The 18,367-nt window shown below is 53.9% G+C and overlaps 8 protein-coding genes across 8 annotated transcripts; 5 read left to right on the forward strand and 3 right to left on the reverse strand.

Annotated features, from left to right (window-relative positions):
• Window positions 1-189: 189 nt before the first annotated feature.
• On the reverse strand, window positions 190-2,373 carry BO72DRAFT_464491 (aminoacyl-tRNA hydrolase PTH2; the record flags this gene model as incomplete). The annotated part of the gene is made up of 5 exons (XM_040946642.1): window positions 190-494; window positions 705-1,007; window positions 1,379-1,380; window positions 1,555-1,952; window positions 2,047-2,373. The coding sequence occupies 5 exons, from the start codon at window positions 2,371-2,373 to the stop codon at window positions 190-192; spliced, it is 1,335 nt and encodes a 444-aa protein (XP_040806684.1).
• A 962-nt stretch (window positions 2,374-3,335) lies between these two features.
• Window positions 3,336-4,704, forward strand: BO72DRAFT_393930 (DUF4448 domain-containing protein). Its single transcript, XM_040941955.1, has one exon. The coding sequence runs from the start codon at window positions 3,520-3,522 to the stop codon at window positions 4,381-4,383; it is 864 nt and encodes a 287-aa protein (XP_040806685.1). The 5' UTR covers window positions 3,336-3,519; the 3' UTR covers window positions 4,384-4,704.
• Window positions 4,705-6,090: 1,386 nt separating this feature from the next.
• hcsA (homocitrate synthase) lies at window positions 6,091-8,181 on the forward strand. The gene is made up of 5 exons (XM_040943592.1): window positions 6,091-6,183; window positions 6,254-6,483; window positions 6,552-6,632; window positions 6,694-6,761; window positions 6,816-8,181. The coding sequence occupies exons 1-5, from the start codon at window positions 6,120-6,122 to the stop codon at window positions 7,765-7,767; spliced, it is 1,395 nt and encodes a 464-aa protein (XP_040806686.1). The 5' UTR covers window positions 6,091-6,119; the 3' UTR covers window positions 7,768-8,181.
• Window positions 8,182-8,364: 183 nt separating this feature from the next.
• On the forward strand, window positions 8,365-10,666 carry BO72DRAFT_443534 (sphinganine-1-phosphate aldolase DPL1). Its single transcript, XM_040943593.1, has 4 exons — window positions 8,365-8,575; window positions 8,718-9,195; window positions 9,253-9,386; window positions 9,446-10,666. Exons 1-4 carry the CDS (start codon window positions 8,481-8,483, stop codon window positions 10,455-10,457), a joined length of 1,719 nt encoding a protein of 572 aa, XP_040806687.1. The 5' UTR covers window positions 8,365-8,480; the 3' UTR covers window positions 10,458-10,666.
• A 574-nt stretch (window positions 10,667-11,240) lies between these two features.
• Window positions 11,241-11,525, reverse strand: BO72DRAFT_366579 (mitochondrial 54S ribosomal protein uL30m; the record flags this gene model as incomplete). The annotated part of the gene is made up of 1 exon (XM_040940797.1): window positions 11,241-11,525. The coding sequence occupies one exon, from the start codon at window positions 11,523-11,525 to the stop codon at window positions 11,241-11,243; it is 285 nt and encodes a 94-aa protein (XP_040806688.1).
• Window positions 11,526-12,000: 475 nt separating this feature from the next.
• BO72DRAFT_523468 (SNARE-binding exocyst subunit SEC6) lies at window positions 12,001-15,008 on the forward strand. Its single transcript, XM_040949782.1, has 2 exons — window positions 12,001-12,088; window positions 12,163-15,008. Exon 2 carries the CDS (start codon window positions 12,491-12,493, stop codon window positions 14,768-14,770), a length of 2,280 nt encoding a protein of 759 aa, XP_040806689.1. The 5' UTR covers window positions 12,001-12,088; window positions 12,163-12,490; the 3' UTR covers window positions 14,771-15,008.
• Window positions 15,009-15,022: 14 nt separating this feature from the next.
• BO72DRAFT_443538 (uncharacterized protein) lies at window positions 15,023-16,765 on the reverse strand. The gene has a single exon (XM_040943594.1). It carries the CDS (start codon window positions 16,564-16,566, stop codon window positions 15,202-15,204), a length of 1,365 nt encoding a protein of 454 aa, XP_040806690.1. The 5' UTR covers window positions 16,567-16,765; the 3' UTR covers window positions 15,023-15,201.
• A 144-nt stretch (window positions 16,766-16,909) lies between these two features.
• Window positions 16,910-18,097, forward strand: BO72DRAFT_443539 (frataxin family protein). Its single transcript, XM_040943595.1, has 2 exons — window positions 16,910-17,467; window positions 17,556-18,097. The coding sequence occupies exons 1-2, from the start codon at window positions 17,075-17,077 to the stop codon at window positions 17,826-17,828; spliced, it is 666 nt and encodes a 221-aa protein (XP_040806691.1). The 5' UTR covers window positions 16,910-17,074; the 3' UTR covers window positions 17,829-18,097.
• Window positions 18,098-18,367: the final 270 nt, after the last annotated feature.

Consider the following 18,367-nt stretch of genomic DNA (forward strand, 5'->3'; position numbering starts at 1 on the left):
ATAATGCTCACGACTTGAGGCCATGCCAAACATAAGCAGCTCCCTGCAACGCCGTCCAGCCATCATATCACGCCCGCAAGGTTCCCTATATACTCCTCTGTAATATTGTTTGTTCCATGGCTCTTCTCATAAATCCTCCCGCCGGACCCCGTAAGCGATGACGAACCCTCCCCAAGCAAGAAGTCTTCATCACAACAGCTTCAGATGACCCGTCACCCCATCCACAACGCTCTTGGGTCCCAGGACCCCCAACACCGTCCGGCTCCCACTGGCGATCTGCGTCCGCCCGGCATCCGTTATCACGCGCGCGCAGAGGCCCAGACTGATGGCCTGCGCATACAGCATTTCCATCTCCTCCTCGGACTTGACCTGCAGCGCGATCTTGGCCTGGCCCTGCGACTCCCAGCGACGGAGCAACGGCGAGTTGGGCGTGTGCGTCGTGAGGTACTTGTAGCACGCCAGGGTAGCGTGGGAGCATTGGGCGGCGATTTTGCCTGTGGATTCACACAAAAATCACATCGAATCAGTACGAGGTTCAAAAGTCTCTCCGTATCAAGATCAAGGATCACATCGGGTTCGAGGGTGTAAAGACAGCAGGTAGAAAGATACGCAATCAAGCACAAGAAAAAAATTCAGCAGCCTTGTTTCCCGGGCAAGGGAAGGGAAGGGAAGGAAGAAAAGGGTGCATAGTCAATTCATCATACCTTTGGTCATTCCCAAATCCGTCCTCACAACCAGCACCAACTTGACTTCCTCAGCAGTGTTGTCGAAACTCGCCAGCTCGGACCCATCGCCCTCGTCCTCGCTGTCCTCCTCCTCCTCTTCTTCCTCTTCATCCTCAAGCTCCTCGTCGGACGAGTCGCGGTGCACCTTCACATTGTAGCTGTTCGGCCACCCTTCTTTCTCTTTGTTGGAGAAGAGGCCGAGCGAGGAGCCTTGGCCGATGAAGTAGCCCGTGATGCCGGCGATGATGGCCGTGGCGACAACATAGGCTGTTGTCGAGGGGGCTGCGCGCTCGAGGTCGGCCATTGTTTGATTTTGTGATTGTTCGGTCGTAGTTTGATGGTGGTTTGATGTTCCTGCGATAGGCGGAGTGGTAACTTAGCTAGCTACCTTTTTTTTTATTAGGTGCGGCGGGTGACGTGAGGCGGGTCGCGCGCAGTTTGTAGTTACTTATGGTTCCCAACCACCATCAACCCGTACTTTTTAGCGGGCTCAGAATTACGACATGGAGCAATATTCCTTAACATTATATTCCATATTCTTTGCCGAAATTTACAGTCATATCATCCAAAAGGGCCAGGTGAACATTTCTCTCTACTGAAAATAGGAACCTAAGCCAAAACTCGACATACTCCAATTGACTCAACCGGCGTACTGCTATTTCATTATATATACATCCCTATCCACGAAAAAATTCAAGTGCTACCATCGTTATCTCATGAACAGCGATGCCTAGTTGGGACGGGCAGCAGGCCCAGGGTTGACACGGCGGCCCCTGGTTGATGCATCAGTGACTGCTGGTACTATCACAATCAACACCGGGAGACTTACATGAAGGTTCGGCTGAAGAAGCTGATGAAGAGCATGAAGAGCCAGCTCGGGATAGAACCGAAACCCCACATGACATAGCCGAGAGGAAGGAGAAGCCCGTTCTTAGCGAAGAAACCGTCGGTAGGGTGCAGGAGACCCACGTAGGCCGGGGTCTGCTCGAAATGCTTCTCGGAATGGAGCTTGTAGATCGTCTCGGGGGTAACGGTGGTCGTGTTCAGGTGCGCGGTGTGAAGAGTAGTGGGAGCGCGTCCCTCACCCAGCTGGGCCTGGGGGACCTCGAAGTGCCAGACCGAGGGAGCGCTTGCGGACCAAGCAGCGCAGAGAACCTGGTTTGCCTCACAGTCCAACCGAGCAAGGTGAGGGGAGGTGGGATCGGCGGAGAACAGAAGAACGGATTCCTAATTAATGAACACGACATGTTTAGCGGCCATGAGCACGAGCCTCCGGGGGGCCCAATGTCCCCTCCCCCTTTAGTGTTCGAGGCGGTCTTACGTTGAATGACTTATCCGCTTGATCACAGCGCCCGAAGCAGGTCTTGTTACCACCGGTGACGAAGACGAACCAGTCCTGAGGATCAGAGGCTGGCTCCAGAATCGACTCCCAGTTGGTCAGGTTCAACTGCGTGACGGGCTTCGCCTGGATCTTCTTCTGCTCGACCACCTTCTGGACTTCCTCAACAGTGGCAGGCACAACCGGGGTGGCAGTTGGCAGATAAGCCTTGGCCTTGTCGAGCCAACCCTGGAAACGGTCCGCAAGGGGAACTTGTTCTTGTGCCAAAGCGAGCGCGGGGGCAAGGGCGAGGACCTGGATGAGACGCATGATGATGCTATAGAAGGCGACGCGTGGTCAGTAAATTATCAGGGGAGGTGTATGGCGAGGAAGCTTGCTGCCTGCGACTGCCGTGGACGAGGGAGAGAGAATGAACATACATGGTCTGAATTATCTAATGCAATGAACGCACCCTGAAAAGAAACTGGATGGGGGTTGAAAGACCAGATGGCGGACAGCAGGCAGCGGAGGGAAACAGGCAACCTGTGTTGACAACAACAACTTGACGAGGTGAGGTGAAACAGCCACGATGGACAGACTGGAGACTGACAGTACGTACTGTACTGTACCCAGTGAAGTCTCCGCGACAGGTGGCCTAACTCTAATTGGAGCTCCCGCGGCGGGAAGCGGGGATTTCGCTTCCTTGTCTTTCTGGAATCTCTTTTGCTTCTTCCCCTAATTAACTAATGTATTTGATGATTGATCTCGATTGTCAACGGCTGGTTGCGAATCTCTGGTTGTCTATCTAATGAGAGACAAATGTGGCTTTGTTTAATACCAAACAACCAGCGGATGAGGGTACCTACAGCAACCCAACAATGACATATTGTATTTCAACAGAACAAAGAGATACAACCTATGACATTCAACTGTGCTGTTTCTCCCTAGGGCAATACGTACCACCTTTTAGGAGTAGTGCTCACACTATCCTGGGATGTACTGATGAGCTCAACTTGACATCCTCGAATAAGATAAGAAGCATAGAATGAGCTGGAATTGACCATCTCATCTGATGTGCTACAAGTAGTAGTTCTCGTGAATGGAGAGAGCCTTCGCTCTTGCCAGGACCATGCCTCGCCCGTTGCGCCTTCCGCGCTGATCGAAATGCGAGCAGCACCAAGGATTCAATATTTGACTCTGTAACCTATCTCCTCAATCATCGCCAGTCATACTATACTACTAGGTATTCATTGATCTATCATCCGAGTATAGATATACTATCAAGTCCATACCGCACTGCTGTCAATCTTTCCGTGAACGCTTGTCAACCATGGCAGAAATTAGAAAGTGCCGTGCATGTTTTTTTCACAGAATTATTCTGGCATTTGCAGTGCTGGTCATGTTCTGTCAAGGCAACGGAGCTGTGGCAGGTGGTGATACTGAACTCGGTACGCAGGAGGTTCCATCAGAGTGGACATGTTAGCACCCAGAGGAATCTATCTAACCATTGTAGCAGTGACAACACTAGTCACCGAGTTTGCTTGCAGCCAAGCAACCCCCACGGCCGTCCAGAAACGATCCACTGCGGCTTCTCCCAATGACTTCCCTATTTGTACCGACCTGAATGGCCCATTTCGACCTTTCTGTCTTCCCAAGGATGGTACCGAAGTGACAGTTGATGCGACGTACTATGTGACTTGGAATGCCGACTTTTATCCTTTGAATGCCATTATCACCATCGAGCTGAGATATCTGAACTCCTCCGAGGGCGACTCGGCATACACATCCGAGAGGATTGACAACAGCTACGGCTATACCCATATCCACATGCGCGAAGATTGGCTTCAAGGGAAACAGCGGAATGCTTTGACACTCTATATCATTGAGCTAGATGCTGTGTCAGACAAGCGAGCCAGTGTTCGACAAGGACCGACCGTTTTCCTCCACATCCGACCCACGGAGCACCGCAAACCATCGCCCCAGCTGTCATTCAACAGACTCGCATTGTACATCGGTCTCCCCGTCAGCCTTGGGGTTGTAGTACTTGTGGTTGCCGGTCTGTATTTCGGGATGCGTGAGAGTAGACGGATAGACCTTGGGAATATCATCGGGTCTCGTGACAAAGGCTATGGGATCGCAAAGTCCAGGGAACAGCGCCTGGGTTCTAAGGCAGGCAATCGCGAAGAGTCGGAAGCGTCCTCGGGATTTGGACGATACACAGATGACATTGACACTAGCATGTCGCAAATACTCCAGCCTGAGCATCACGGTGATCTAGAACAGAGTGCGAGTTTCGCATTCAGGCGGGACTCGTCTAAGCTCAGGAGCTGGAGGGTCTGAGCCTTCCCTGTCCGAGGCGTACAACCTTATGGATCATTTGACAGCGAGCTGTGGGTCAATGTATGCAGGAAAGATCCCGTATCGCTGCGAGATCGACCTTATGATCTCAATCCGAGTCTATCTTGAAGAGATGGACCTCGATAGCTTTGTGTCTGATGTTCGGTGCTAAGTCTAAAGGAGGTTGGATTGGTAGGATAAGACAATTGGGGATTATATATAGTTATCAATGCTTCGGCGTCTCTGTTTTCCACGCTTCATGCGGAAAGGGTGCGTACAATTGATAGTATACATCCAAGATAGCTAGCTGTTTACTCTATGCATCTATACGTAGCTGCGTAGTAGATACTCTGATCATTAGTAAAACTACAAGGTATGTACTGTACCTTGAAGTTGAGATATGACTCAAACGGAAGTTGCACTCCACAATCACAGGCTTTACTCCTTCCAGTCTAGCTCAAGCCACAGGACCTTCCAAGGCTTCCAACCTGAGGCCGCACAGGCCACCGGTACTGGAGAATGACTCGAGGATCCGCGGCCGCAAACCCCAACTGAAGGGGGGGCGGGAGACGGTTACCACGTAAGCACGCTGACCAACAGGAGGCCAGGAAATGAAAATCAGGAGCGATGCCGGAGGGACCGGCCTGGCAAGAATGAGTCAAGCGGAATGGCCATATGGCCATGTAGTTACTGTTGTCTACCGTTCCTAAAGGGCACATAACGTATGTCACTCAACGAAAGGAAGTGTCGGTTACCATGGCAAGGTATCAGTCTAGTCAAGTAATCATTCTGAGCACAGCCAATAGCATTGTGAATAGAAGTAATAGTTGAGAATTGATTATCAATCTTGCGTCGGTCGAGCCTGGCTGCCCGCCGCGGCCGACGCTAGTTATCAAGATGCGGCGCTATCTGGAGGTTAACCACCTGCCGATGTCGGTTGCAGCCCTCCCCAATTGTGCAACCCAGATCCGGCCCTGACTGGCTCCGACTAATTAAGGGAAAACCCTAGAGGCAAACCCTGACTACATGCAATGATAGGACGCATAAACGAAGATTTGCCTCAGCTAGGTTTTCCATACGAAAAGCTAGTATTGACAGCACAATCTCAGGTACTTACTGAGTAGAACTGGCTCTCTCCCCAGCGTGGCAAACAGCCGTGTAAACCTAAGTGACCTACACATACGTAAAGAGGTCCGCCTGGACAAGGAACCGGCCTTAATAACGATGATGACTACTGCATTTAGGCTAGACCCCATCGGAAACTGGAGACGATCCTCACGCTGAGCAATTGGGGTGGTCGGAGGCGCTGTGAACGGCCAGCCGGGGTCAGGGTTCTCCACAACCAGCCAGGAAGGAGATGGCAAAGAAATGGTCACCAAAGGTCTGAGGCGTACTTAGGTAGTTCCTAGTGCGAGTAAATTTTTCATCATTGCCGCAGCAGCAGGGGGGGTTCCGCCCGAGAAGAAAGAGTCATACTTTGCCTGCGACCAGACCGCCCGCTTTTTTAAACCGACTTGTAGCCTATGACTCTTTTCTTTGATTCTCTTCTCCTACTAGACCTCTTTGCCATTTAAACCCATCCCACCTTGACCTGAACCTTTACTGTTAGTATATTCCCATTGATCTCAATTCTTTTAAGCATTTGTCGTCGTCTGACCTTGCTTCTACCACTCGCAGCTTCTCGCTATCATATACTACAACCTACCCACTAAACCTACCCCGCCGTATCCTTTTTCACAATGTGCCCTGGTGCAGACCACGAGCCCAATGGGCAGGCCAACGGCGCTGCCCCCAATGCCAATGGTACGTTTGAATCGCATCATCTGTCTCCCTTCTCGTCTGTGGAATTCTGAAGTAACATATCATCATAAAGGTGACCACCCCGGTTTCACCGGCATTGAGACTCGCCAGAACCCCCACCCCTCCGCTTCCCGCAACCCCTACGGCCACAACGTCGGTGTTACCGACTTCCTGAGCAATGTCTCCCGCTTCAAGATCATTGAGAGTACTCTTCGTGAGGGAGAGCAATTCGCCAACGCTTTCTTCGACACCGAGAAGAAGATCGAAATCGCCAAGGCCTTGGACGACTTTGGTGTTGACTACGTGAGTCATCCTGGGTGGTGGACAGGGTCGAGCCGTCGTGGAGCTTGTGCACTGACCACTTCTCATAGATCGAGCTCACCAGCCCCTGCGCTTCCGAGCAGTCGAGAAAGGACTGTGAGGCCATCTGCAAGCTTGGCCTGAAGGCTAAGGTATGTTAGCCACGCCGTCCGCAGATTCAGGAATTCTCGTCCAGAGCTAATGAACCTTAAGATTCTCACTCACATCCGTTGCCACATGGACGATGCTAGAGTCGCCGTCGAGACCGGTGTTGATGGAGTGTAAGTTATTTCTAAGGCTTCTGCTTGCGCGACTATCTCCTAACGAGTCGATAGCGATGTCGTCATCGGAACCTCCTCCTACCTCCGTGAGCACTCTCACGGCAAGGACATGACCTACATCAAGAACACCGCCATCGAAGTTATCGAGTTTGTTAAGTCTAAGGGTATTGAGATCCGTTTCTCCAGTGAGGACTCCTTCCGTTCCGACCTGGTCGATCTCCTGTCCATCTACTCCGCCGTCGACAAGGTTGGTGTCCACCGTGTCGGTATCGCCGATACCGTCGGTTGCGCCTCCCCTCGCCAGGTTTACGAGCTCGTCCGTGTGTTGAGAGGTGTCGTGGGTTGCGATATTGAGACTCACTTCCACAACGACACCGGCTGCGCCATTGCCAACGCCTACTGTGCCCTGGAGGCTGGTGCTACTCACATTGATACCTCCGTTCTCGGTATCGGTGAGCGCAATGGTATCACCCCTCTTGGTGGTCTCATGGCCCGCATGATGGTTGCCGACCCCGAGTACGTCAAGAGCAAGTACAAGCTTGAGAAGCTGAAGGAAGTCGAGGACCTCGTCGCCGAGGCCGTCGAGGTCAACATTCCCTTCAACAACTACATTACTGGATTCTGCGCCTTCACCCACAAGGCCGGCATCCACGCTAAGGCCATCCTGAACAACCCTAGCACCTACGAGATTATCAACCCCGCCGATTTCGGCATGAGCAGATATGTCCACTTTGCCTCCCGTCTGACCGGCTGGAACGCCATCAAGTCGCGTGCCCAGCAACTCAACATCACGATGACGGATGCTCAGTACAAGGAGTGCACTGCCAAGATCAAGGCTCTTGCTGATATTCGTCCCATTGCTGTCGACGATGCTGACAGCATCATCCGCGCCTATTACCGCAACATCAAGTCGGGCGAGAACAAGCCCCTCCTTGACCTTACGGCCGACGAGCAGGCTCAATTCGCTGCCAAGGAGAAGGAGATTGCTGAGCAAATCACTGCTTAAGCCCCGTGGCTTGACTGCCTGTCGTCCAAGTTGCAAGCGCCGCCATTGAATCACATCAATGGGATTAGAGGGTCGCGTTTTTAGAGATTTTCCTTTTCTGTTCCTGTTCATGCTTGCAGCGGGTGGGCCTCTTTCCTGCGGGAAGATGTTTCCATTTTACTTTCATCCTCATGATTTCTACGTTTATGTGTCAAGGATCTTGATCTGGTTGTTATTTCTATGGGGGTTTTCAAAAAGTCTTCTTTGTCCCTGACTCAAAAAAGAAGAAGATTCGGTGTTGGGGAAAAGATTTTGGGTCCTTTTTGGTTTTTGGACCGTGTACATACGCAGATATCGATGTTCAAACTGCATTCCACACAAGAGACTGAATGCTTGAGATAGACTATTCGGTAGTATTCGATGTTCATTCCTTGCTCTGAATCGAGTCGAGTCAAGTAAATTGTAAACGAGGAAAAAAGCGGTGGTTTCCGTATGCGGAGTCTGGCATTGGCATGTGGCATGTGGATAACGTTGAAGCCGAGGCAGCCTTCCGAGGGGCGGTCTTATCGCCGCCGGCTTCCATTTCCTGGACCATCCGACCGAACTACACTGCAGTAACCGCCCGCGGCCCTTTCCTCTCTTTCCCCAGTCACCTTCGTCATCCTCTCGGAGGTCGTTCTCAATCGACTCGCCTCCCTCCCCCCATCTTCTTATTGACTGACCATTTATTCATAATGGCACCATCCGTTCTTCCTGTTGCCTTGCAGAACAAACTGCTTGGCTACAGCAGGGCTCCCAACTCGCAACTCGCAGCTCTGCAACTGGATGTGTAAGTTCATGAGATCATCTGCACCGCATTGCCTTTCCCCGCGTGGCAGCGCGGACAGTCCCTAGCCCATGGGGCGACTATCAAGCTCGTCCTTGGTTCCGGTCTCACTAACAAACATCTCAATCATTCGTGTCTCACTCAGTATTCGGAATATCGTTTTCATTCTATTCGTTCTCCGCTACGTTCGCAAGGCGTATCATTCACTCCGCGGCTACGGCCTCTTCGGCAGCATCCGCAATGTCTACTCCGCCGTCCGTCTCTTCTGCTACTCCGTGTTCTTGCGATTCCCCGGCGTTAAAGGCCAGGTTGACAAGCAAGTGTCCACAGCGATCGAGGGCTTAGAGTCGAAACTCGTCGCCAGCGGTCCTGGTGTTACCAGGTATCTGACTCTACCCAAGGAAGGATGGTCGGCCGAGCAGATTCGCGCCGAATTGAATAACTTGGCGAATATGGAACATACACGCTGGGAGGATGGTCGCGTCAGCGGTGCTGTGTATCATGGAGGGCAGGATCTCCTCAAGCTACAAGCGGAAGCCTTCGGCCAGTTCGGTGTCGCGAATCCCATTCACCCAGATGTGTTCCCTGGTGTTCGGAAGATGGAAGCTGAAGTTGTCGCTATGGTACGTACCTCTCTCCTATGACTCGTGTGGGATTGTCAGCTCACGTATGTCATCCAGGTCCTCGAGCTGTTCAATGCCCCCTCCGATGGCGCGGGTGTCACGACCAGCGGCGGAACAGAATCCATCATCATGGCTTGCCTTGCTGCACGGCAGAAAGCATATACCGAACGGGGTGTCACCGAGCCTGAGATGTGAGTAGAAGCGCCTCGCAAATCATGTGTGCCCGTCGACGTGCTGATACCCTCTGAAGGATCATTCCCGACACCGCCCACGCTGCCTTTATCAAGGCTTGCAACTACTTCAAGATTAAGCTCCACCGCGTTGCTTGCCCGGCCCCGGACTATAAGGTCCATATTCCATCAGTCCGGCGGTTGATCAACTCCAACACTGTTCTTATTGTCGGATCTGCGCCGAATTTTCCTCATGGTATCGTTGATGACATTCCCGCTCTGTCTCGACTGGCGACCTCATATAAGATTCCCCTACATGTCGACTGTTGTCTGGGCTCCTTTGTCATCGCGTTTCTCAAGAAAGCGGGCTTTGCCTCTCCGTATGAGGAAGAGGGCGGCTTTGATTTCCGTCTACCCGGTGTGACCAGCATTAGCGTGGACACTCACAAGTATGGCTTCGCGCCCAAGGGCAACTCTGTGCTTCTGTACCGCAACAAGGTATACCGCAGCTATCAGTACTTCATTTACCCCGACTGGTCTGGAGGTGTTTATGCGTCTCCATCCGTCGCCGGCTCGCGTCCCGGTGCGCTGATCGCAGGCTGCTGGGCTAGTCTGATGAATGTGGGTGAATCTGGTTACATCAAGAGCTGCCACGAAATTGTTAGCGCAGCGAAGAAATTCGAGTCGTCAATCAAGGAGCACTCAATCTTGTCGAAGAACCTGGAGATCGTCGGAAAGCCCATGGTCAGCGTCGTTGCCTTCGAAAGCAAGAACGACGCCGTTGATATTTACGATATTGCTGATGATTTATCCGCAAAGGGCTGGCACCTGAACGCTCTTCAAACACCTCCTGCTATCCACGTGGCTTTCACTGTTCCCACAGCTTCGGCAGTGGATGCGCTTACCAATGATTTGGTCGAGGTTGTTGAGAAGGAGCTGGAGAAGGCCGAGGAGAGGAAGCGGCAGGGCAAGTCGTATATTGTCAAACGTGGAGACACCGCAGCTCTCTATGGTGTGGCTGGTAGCATGCCGGACAAAAGCATCGTCAGCCGCCTGGCAGAGGGATTCCTCGACACTCTGTATAAAGCATAGACAGGTCTGTGACCTAAGAAAATTGGCATTGTCTATATAGTCTTGGAAACGCGAGAGGCAGCTCGCGCACGAACTCTTCGAATGGGGTCGTCTCCTTGTGCAATTAGTTGATTTGCGGTTTGTCGGTGTCATGAGCGGCTTTTGCATGATTTCTATTCTTCCAACAATCGAGTATTATTGTTACCATGAGAAATCCACGCAGTATTGGTATCAGGCATGTTTGATTCACATGAACAGAGCCATTCTGTAGAACATGGCAGCAAAAGAGATACTATAGTACAAATGACCGCGCCGATGAAGGATGCAGAAAATCGACCTGCTAGAGCCACACATACACATTTTGGCCGGTGGAGTAGCCAAACCCGAAAATGAACCGCTTCATGCAAGAAGGACCCAGCAAGGTCCGGACTCGAGAGTACTCATTCGAGCCCTCCTCGAAGAAATCTCCAATCCGACGCATAACAAGCCCGACCAGAGGTGCAAGGCGTCACCGTTGCAAGCCATTGCTGGGATATGCAATTGTTATATCCGATTCCTTGCCCATTTCGATCCCCAAAATCATATAACCAGAAAGTTCGATCAACCGCCTTCTTCCCTTCCCCAGACGAACAGCCCTTGAAACGGAGAAAGGATTTGTGGTGGTCAAGCGTAGATTGGACACGACATAAGAATTATAAGAAAAAAAAAGCCGCGAAAACGAGAAGCAAGCAGCAGAAAACGGGGCTAGACAAAACTAAAGAAAGAAAAAAGTTGAAGTTTCAGAAAAGAAAGAGGACAGCTTTTTCAAGCCGTTCTGTTCTCCTTGTATTCCGCCCCGGAGTACTTCTCGACGTAGTAGCCCGGGTCGGGCTTGCGCTCCAGGCGCACCTCCTGCTTTGTTAACCGCTTGTCCACCTCGCGGACCTCGACTAGCTCCTTGACCTTCATGATCTGGCCGGCGACGGAGGGCGAGACGGCGTGGAAGACGGTGGCCATGCGCTTCTTGAGGCCGAGGGCCTTGAGGACGTCGGTGGTGCGGCGCGGGAGACCGATGGCGGAGCGGACCAGGGTGATGCGGAAGTAGCTCATTGTGAGTTTGTGGATTTGTTGTGGTGGAGGGGGTTTCTTGTAATGTGTTGGACAGCTCGAGAGGGTTGATTTATACGAGCGTAGATGGTTCTCGGGGGTTGCGGAGTTTTGTTCGATTGGTTATCGAATTTTTGGAGGGGAGGGTGGATGGAAGGTGGAGGAGGGTTTTGAGTGACGCGACTGCACGATTAGATGCGGTAGGCGAATGTTTCGGAGTTTGAAGTTGGATTTTGTGTGTTTCTGTTCCAATTGCTCGATCGTAGCAAGTTATCGCGTGTCTGGAAAGAATACTGTTGCTGCTACTGCTGCTGCTGCGCTGCGCTCCAGCGCGATCGCTCCGGCCGCAAAATTCCCGATCATCCGTCGGTCTGTCAGGCGGAAAGTCACGTGATGCGGGCTTTCTGCCGGGGGGTTCGAGTGGCTTGCGTCGGTCGGCGGGCGGGAAATACGGGGGAGGAGGAATAAGGTGAGACTACTGAGTTACTCCGTGCTATCGAACAGCTTTGCAAGAACAACGAGAGGGATTTTCCAGCTGTGTGGTAAGACTTGAGGATGAGCCATTGGTTAGTGTTACTCCTACAGTCTGTTTGAAAAGGGAGGGTTTTGATACTGATACTTGCATCATCCCATCTCATAGATTCCCTATAATTAAAGCGCTGCGCGTGTCACGAGGGGCTTCCTCGCTCATTCTATACAAGTCGCCTGTCGCTCTGACCTCACCTTGCGACCATACAGCCTTGCGGGTGCACTGAACTCCTACTCACGAGATACGACATATAAGACAGAGATACTTGATCTGAACCTTTATTCGACGTCGATATAATCTGCCTTCTCCTTCCAGCAAACCCCCCGTACCTCTCGGAGCTTGAGCCAGCTTCCCGATCGCGACCCTTTTGATGATACACCTTCACACGGGCGTCTAAATACACATCGCCTCCATTGAAAACGACAGAATCCCGACCGCAATGGCGCGAGGCGAAGACAACAGTGGCACGGTGGCCATGCCCCGACTGGAAGATATCCTCCGGTACCCGGAGGACCTGGACAAGATCGTCGCCCTGAAGGCCGAGTACTCGCGGAAGAAAGGCGCCGTCGACGCGCAGCTGCGCGAGGGGCTTCGGGACCAGCTGGAGTCCGTCCAGCGCAGCATCAACGCGCTCACCGAGGGCCAGCGGCAGGTGTCCAAGACCAAGGACGAGCTGCAGGGCATCGACAAGCTGTGCGCCGAGTCCCAGAACAGCGTGGAGGACTTCTCGCAGATCGACAAGCTGGCCAAGGTGCAGCGGAACTTCGAGGCGACGCTCACAATGAAGAAAGGGCTGGAGATGTTCAGCGAGAACCTGGCGGTGGTCGAGGATCTCCTGCGGGAGGACGACGATGACCTGGAGAACCAACCGAACCTGCTGAAGGCCCACATGCAGATCTCCCGGCTGCGCGACTTCCGGGACGAGGCGATGGATCAGATCCGCAAGACGCAGGACTCGAGCAGCGAGCAGACGCTGGGGGACTTTTTCCAGGGCCTGGATTCCGTCATCGACTGGTTCGATGATCATCTGGGCACGGCCTGCATGAACCTCATCCCGCTGGTGCAGTCGGACAACCCGGGCATGGTCGTTCGGCTGGCGGTAGTGGTGATGAACGAAGAGAAGAACGACGAGACGGTGCGTGCGCTGCAAGAGGCGCAGAAGGACCACCAGGACCTGGCCGATCGGTTCAAATCGATGAACGTGGGGCCCAAGACCGTGCGGGGTTACAAGGAGAAGTTCCTGAAGGCAATTGAGTTCTATGCCCAGAACCAGTTCGAAGAGGCCAAGGAGGAGTTCCTGGCCAACCCCGACAATCTGGACAAGAGCCTCCGGTGGTTCTTCAACGATCTTTACACGGTTCAGCAAGGCATGCAGCCGCTGATGCCGAAGAAGTGGAAGATCTACAAAACGTACACGAACATGTATCATCGCATGATCCATGATCTCTTCATCGGGATGATCAACGACCCGGAGCTGCCGGCCGACAACCTGCTCGCGATCATCCACTGGACGGAGAAGTACTACAAGAAGATGGCCAAGCTGGGCTGGCAACCGGCCGACCTCCAACCCAACCTGCTCGACGACCGCGAGCCCGAGCTGATCCGGCAGTGGCAGAACATCATCATCCGCGCCGTGGAGGACTGGACGCAACGGATCGCCGAAACGGAGAAGAAGAATCTCGTGGAGCGGATCCCAGACTCGCTGGACACCAATCCGGAAGGCTGCTTCCGGACCAAGACGCTGCCCGACATGTGGCGGATGCTGCACGAGCAGATCATGGCGTCGGGGGCCTCGTCGCGGACGGACGTCGTGGAGGGCATCATCGACGCCATGTTCGCGGTGCTGAAGAGCCGGCAGACGGCGTGGCAGGCGCTCGTGGACGAGGAGTGCGCCAAGTACAAGGCGCCCGGCGGGGACCAGCTCGAGGGGCTGCAGCTGCTGCAGGACTGGCTGATCGCGATCGCGAACGATCAGATCGCGTGCATCGACGACAACGAGGAGACGGGCCAGCTGGGCTACCTGACGCGGTTCAAGCGGGACTTCGAGACGATCGTGGACCCCAAGTACATGGCGGGGCGAGCGCTGCCGGAGCTGGAGGCGCTGCGCGACGGCTACGTCGACCTCAGCACCCACTGCCTCAACCAGTTCGTCGAGCTCATCTTCGCCGTCGACTTCCGCACCACCATCCCGGACTTCTTCACCCCGAAGTGGTACGGCGACTTCGCCGTCAAGCGCATCACCTCCACCTTCGAGGACTACATGGCCGACTACACTCCCGTGCTCCACCCCTCCCTGATCGACATCCTCGTCGAGGAGCTCTCCGACGAGCTCCTCGTCCGCTACCTCGCCTCCGTCCGCAACCGCGGCGTCAAGTTCCGCCGCCACGCCGACCCTTACACCGACAAGTTCAAGGACGACGTCCTCACCGTCTTCGCCTTCTTCCAGAACTACCCGGACTCCTTCGCCGGCACCATCAAGCAGAGGTGGCGCCTCGTCGACTGGCTCGTCCGCCTGCTCGAGGCCGACAAGGGCCCCGCCCTCGTCGCCGTCTACGAGAGCTTCAAGACCGAGTACTGGGACCTGCAGCTCTCCTGGGTCGAGGCCGTCGTGCGCACCCGCGACGATTTCGAGCGCAGCATGGTCAGCGCCATCAAGGCCAAGGCGGCGGAATTGTCGGTTGAACGGGGCATGGAGACGCTCATGAGCAAGGTCCGGTGATTTTTTATTATGGCATTTTCTTTTGTTGTCGGCTTGCTCTCCCGGCCTTGGACAGAAAAGGGAGCCAGCCGGCTGGCAATGTTCGGCGGCATTTTCTGGTTGTCTGTTTCCAGCGTGGCGTTTTAGGTGTCCCGCCCGGAGAAGAGGGTTTTGGGTAATTGTTGATTGCTTATAAACCGCATTTATATAACTACAGAGGAAAAAGCAGGCTGCGTTCCCTCTTAGATCAAACAAAGAGCATTGGTCAGATTTTGCTTCTGTATATTCAGTTGTAGGAGGCCGGCCAGCAACTAGAGCTGCTGAGTATGGTATGTATGTCCTCTCAGATGAACCTCTAGAATCTACATGTACAAACACCCGTACGCATATGAACCCCCCCCACATTTCCAACTAAAGCTTTTCCTTTCCCGGTCACATTTTCTCTTGTATTATCATAGCAAGCTTCTTTGCGCGATAACCTTGAGCATCATTTTCCGCGCTCTCCCAACTGGGGTGGACTGATCACACCGGTCGTAAAACCCACCTGGGCTGAGCTGGAGGGATTCTAGACGCACATTCTTGGCCCAGACGAAGGAATTGAGCTTGGCGGGAGGACTAGACGTCCCCTGGGCGCTTGCCGTGGGGTCCTCCGAGGGGTTCTTCGGCGATTCTTCCACATGCCAACCCTCGTAGCCATCTTCTCCCTCCTCCTCCATAGAACACTCATGGAAGACATCCGATTCCCATCGGAACTGCTCGTCCATGGTCAGCTCGCAGTGCGGCATCGTCTTCTCTTCGTCGAGATAATAGTCCCGAAAATGGTCGATGAGACCCCGTACGTCCACCGAGTGTTGTAGGATATTATCACCCACCCGGAAACTTGTGCTTGCCACGGTCGTATGAATCTGGTGGATTTTCCATCCTCTCTTGTAGCTGGGCGAGGGCGGGGGCGGGGGCGCGTTGCTTGGGTTGGAAAGCCGGGGGGCGTCTTCCAGTGATTCCTCATGCGAAGAAGAGGACTTGGTCACGGAGGAGGAGGAGGAGGAGGAGGAGGAGGATGAATCCGAGCCAATTTCCACCAGGTCCGCCGCTGCGGAATCCGCAGCCAGCTCCCCGTCACTCGACGGCTCGGCAGGGGACCGATCATCTTCCAGCCGGTAGGCCGAGATCTCGTCCTCGTCGCTGTGGTCGTCCCAGAAGAAGCCGGCTTGGTGGAAGCTCCGGCGGAGATAGATCAAGAAGTAGTGAAGGCGGAGAGTGGGATCGACGGGAACCGTGCAGAGGTGACGGGCTGCATCGGGCGAAGGGAAGCCCACCAGGCTCTCGAAGGAGACCGTGAGTGGTCGGGGCCGGGTACCTGGGGATGATGCCCAAGGCTTGTCTTGCTGCGAGGGCTCGGCGGGGATATACCCGACGTGTTGTCGGAAGGCCTCTTGATCCGCCAGGCGCCTAATGGCGTCGAGATCGAGAGACTCGAGGAATCGACAGGCTGCTTTGACGCGTGATTTGGTGTCAAGGGTCATCATCCCCACGGTCAGATGCAGAGTGCCGGGCGGGCGGAGATTGCGAGGCCCCAGAACCCCGCCTGGCAGATAGTTGCCAAAGGTGGCGTACGCCGTCACCCATTGCTGGAGAGCGCTGCCTTCATACACGGGTATCACGAGCATATGCTTTTTGCGGTAAGCTTGGTTCAAGCTAAGCTTCCGTTGGCTGACAATGACAGCCTTCGGTTCATGGCGAGCGTAATGCCGGGAAGGACAATGATTGAGTGTGACCCTTGAGGTGATATACCTCCAGGTGGGCCGGGAGGCGGACATCTAGTATCGGTGTGCCGGGTGGTGATCGCTATTGATGAACCGACATTGTAGATCGAGAGATTGGAGGAAATTTGGGAGAGCTGAGCAACACGGCCAGCATGATATGGGGAACTGTCTCATCCAGAGATAAGAGAGTCTGTGCGAAGACTCAACAGAGTGTGGTAGCAGGCAACATCCATAAGTGCGAAGTAGAAGTAGGAACAAGTAAACGAAGTCATAGTGTTTGGCTGGTAGCAACGGGAATGGAGCTTCTGCCGTCCGACCAATCCAATCAGCGAGCGAGGCAGCTTACCTTATGCCGCCTTATGCTGTGATCATTGATGAAATCATCTCCGCTTTTCCCCCCATTCTTTCCATTTCTCCATTCTCCATTCTTAATCGGTAGTGCTCTCTTTTGCACTGCACTTCAATCCTCTTGCTCATTTCGTGTCTCGTCCGTCTTGCTTTTCCGTCTAGTAATTCCCACCCAAAGACAATCCAATCCAATCCAACTAAACCATCATCAATCATGTACTCTCGAGCCTCCCGGGCCATCGTGGCCGCCGTCGCTCGTCCAGCTCTCCGCACCGGCGCCGGTGCTCACCTCGCCCCAGCAGCAGCAGCAGTTGCTTCCCTTTCCTCACAACCCCCAGCTTCCACTTCCACATCTCGATTCCTTCTTCCGCAAAGAAGCTTCCACTCCACCCCTTCCACCCGCAAAGGCATCTTCCCGGACTCCGCCGACCCCGCGGCCCCGAACCCGCAATCGCACAATGTCGCCGGCGCCGCCGCCCACGTCTCGGAGCCGTCCCCATTGACCGATGGGCAGTACCATGACTACGCCGAGCACTACCTGAACACCGTTCTCGAGGAGGTGGAATCTCGTCAGGAGGAGGGCTCGGAGATTGAGGCCGAATATAGTGTGCGTTGTGGCCCTGTCCCGCACCCTTTACCGCTGCCACCAGCCACGCTTCGAAGCTAACATTCTGCCTGTGTATGCGTCGGGCTAGGCCGGAGTCATGAACGTCACCGTCCCCGGAGTCGGTGTATACGTGCTCAACAAGCAGCCCCCCAACAAGCAGATCTGGCTGAGTTCGCCCATCTCCGGCCCCAAGCGGTTCGATTGGGTGCTCGAGGGCGACCAGATGCATGAGAAGCAGGACTCCCGGCCGTTCGCCAATGGGCAGTGGATCTATCTGCGCGATGGCACGAATCTGACCGATCTGTTGAACCATGAATTGACCTTGAACCTGCCGAAGGATATCTACAGTGAGTTGGATTAGGGGAACGGTTGTATTATCGGAAATATACGGATTGTTCGTGGCTCTGAAGGAATGATTTTACGGGGTGGTGTTTTGTGACTATAAGAAAGGAGTCATGTAAATTATTGACTGCGCTAGGGAGAATTTCTGGAAACTTTTGCTTTTTGTGATTGCGACTGTCAAGGAACCGCTAGACCAATTTATATAGGGTTCGAGATGGGTTGGGTTGGTCTGCTTGCTGCGCAGGTCTGTAGGCTTCCAAGTGTATGCTAGGTACTTGCTCCCCAAGCCAATGAATGGCATCTGATTGGCTTGTCGCGACCAACTTGCAGTTGAGAGGTTTGCACAGGACGAGAGGGTAGTTCAGCATCGCGCCACCCAGCTTGCGATTGGGTCTGGCGACCCGCGGTGCGTAGGTCAATGAGTGTCCACGCTGGAACGGGTCAAAGGTGTGGTGGACCCAACCCAGTCGGGACTGCCCACAGTCATGGGTGGCAGCTGAGCCCATCCATCCCATCCCCAGAGCAACCGAGCGAGTGCAAGCCCTGCACGGCTAACGA

This window comes from Aspergillus fijiensis (assembly GCF_003184825.1).
Source record: "Aspergillus fijiensis CBS 313.89 unplaced genomic scaffold BO72scaffold_1, whole genome shotgun sequence".
In the NCBI taxonomy this organism is placed as follows: Eukaryota; Fungi; Ascomycota; class Eurotiomycetes; order Eurotiales; family Aspergillaceae; genus Aspergillus; species Aspergillus fijiensis.

Bases quoted from the DNA above. Each gene is read 5' to 3' on its own strand.
- BO72DRAFT_393930 (XM_040941955.1), top strand. From the start codon at position 3,520: ATGTTAGCACCCAGAGGAATCTATCTAACCATTGTAGCAGTGACAACA.
- hcsA (XM_040943592.1), top strand. From the start codon at position 6,120: ATGTGCCCTGGTGCAGACCACGAGCCCAATGGGCAGGCCAACGGCGCT. The intron at 6,484-6,551 runs GTGAGTCATCCT...CACTTCTCATAG, and splicing joins ACGACTTTGGTGTTGACTAC to ATCGAGCTCACCAGCCCCTG. The intron at 6,762-6,815 runs GTAAGTTATTTC...ACGAGTCGATAG, and splicing joins GAGACCGGTGTTGATGGAGT to CGATGTCGTCATCGGAACCT.
- BO72DRAFT_443534 (XM_040943593.1), top strand. From the start codon at position 8,481: ATGGCACCATCCGTTCTTCCTGTTGCCTTGCAGAACAAACTGCTTGGC. The intron at 9,196-9,252 runs GTACGTACCTCT...TATGTCATCCAG, and splicing joins AAGCTGAAGTTGTCGCTATG to GTCCTCGAGCTGTTCAATGC. The intron at 9,387-9,445 runs GTGAGTAGAAGC...TACCCTCTGAAG, and splicing joins GGTGTCACCGAGCCTGAGAT to GATCATTCCCGACACCGCCC.
- BO72DRAFT_523468 (XM_040949782.1), top strand. From the start codon at position 12,491: ATGGCGCGAGGCGAAGACAACAGTGGCACGGTGGCCATGCCCCGACTG.
- BO72DRAFT_443538 (XM_040943594.1), bottom strand. From the start codon at position 16,566: ATGTCCGCCTCCCGGCCCACCTGGAGGTATATCACCTCAAGGGTCACA.
- BO72DRAFT_443539 (XM_040943595.1), top strand. From the start codon at position 17,075: ATGTACTCTCGAGCCTCCCGGGCCATCGTGGCCGCCGTCGCTCGTCCA. The intron at 17,468-17,555 runs GTGCGTTGTGGC...GCGTCGGGCTAG, and splicing joins AGATTGAGGCCGAATATAGT to GCCGGAGTCATGAACGTCAC.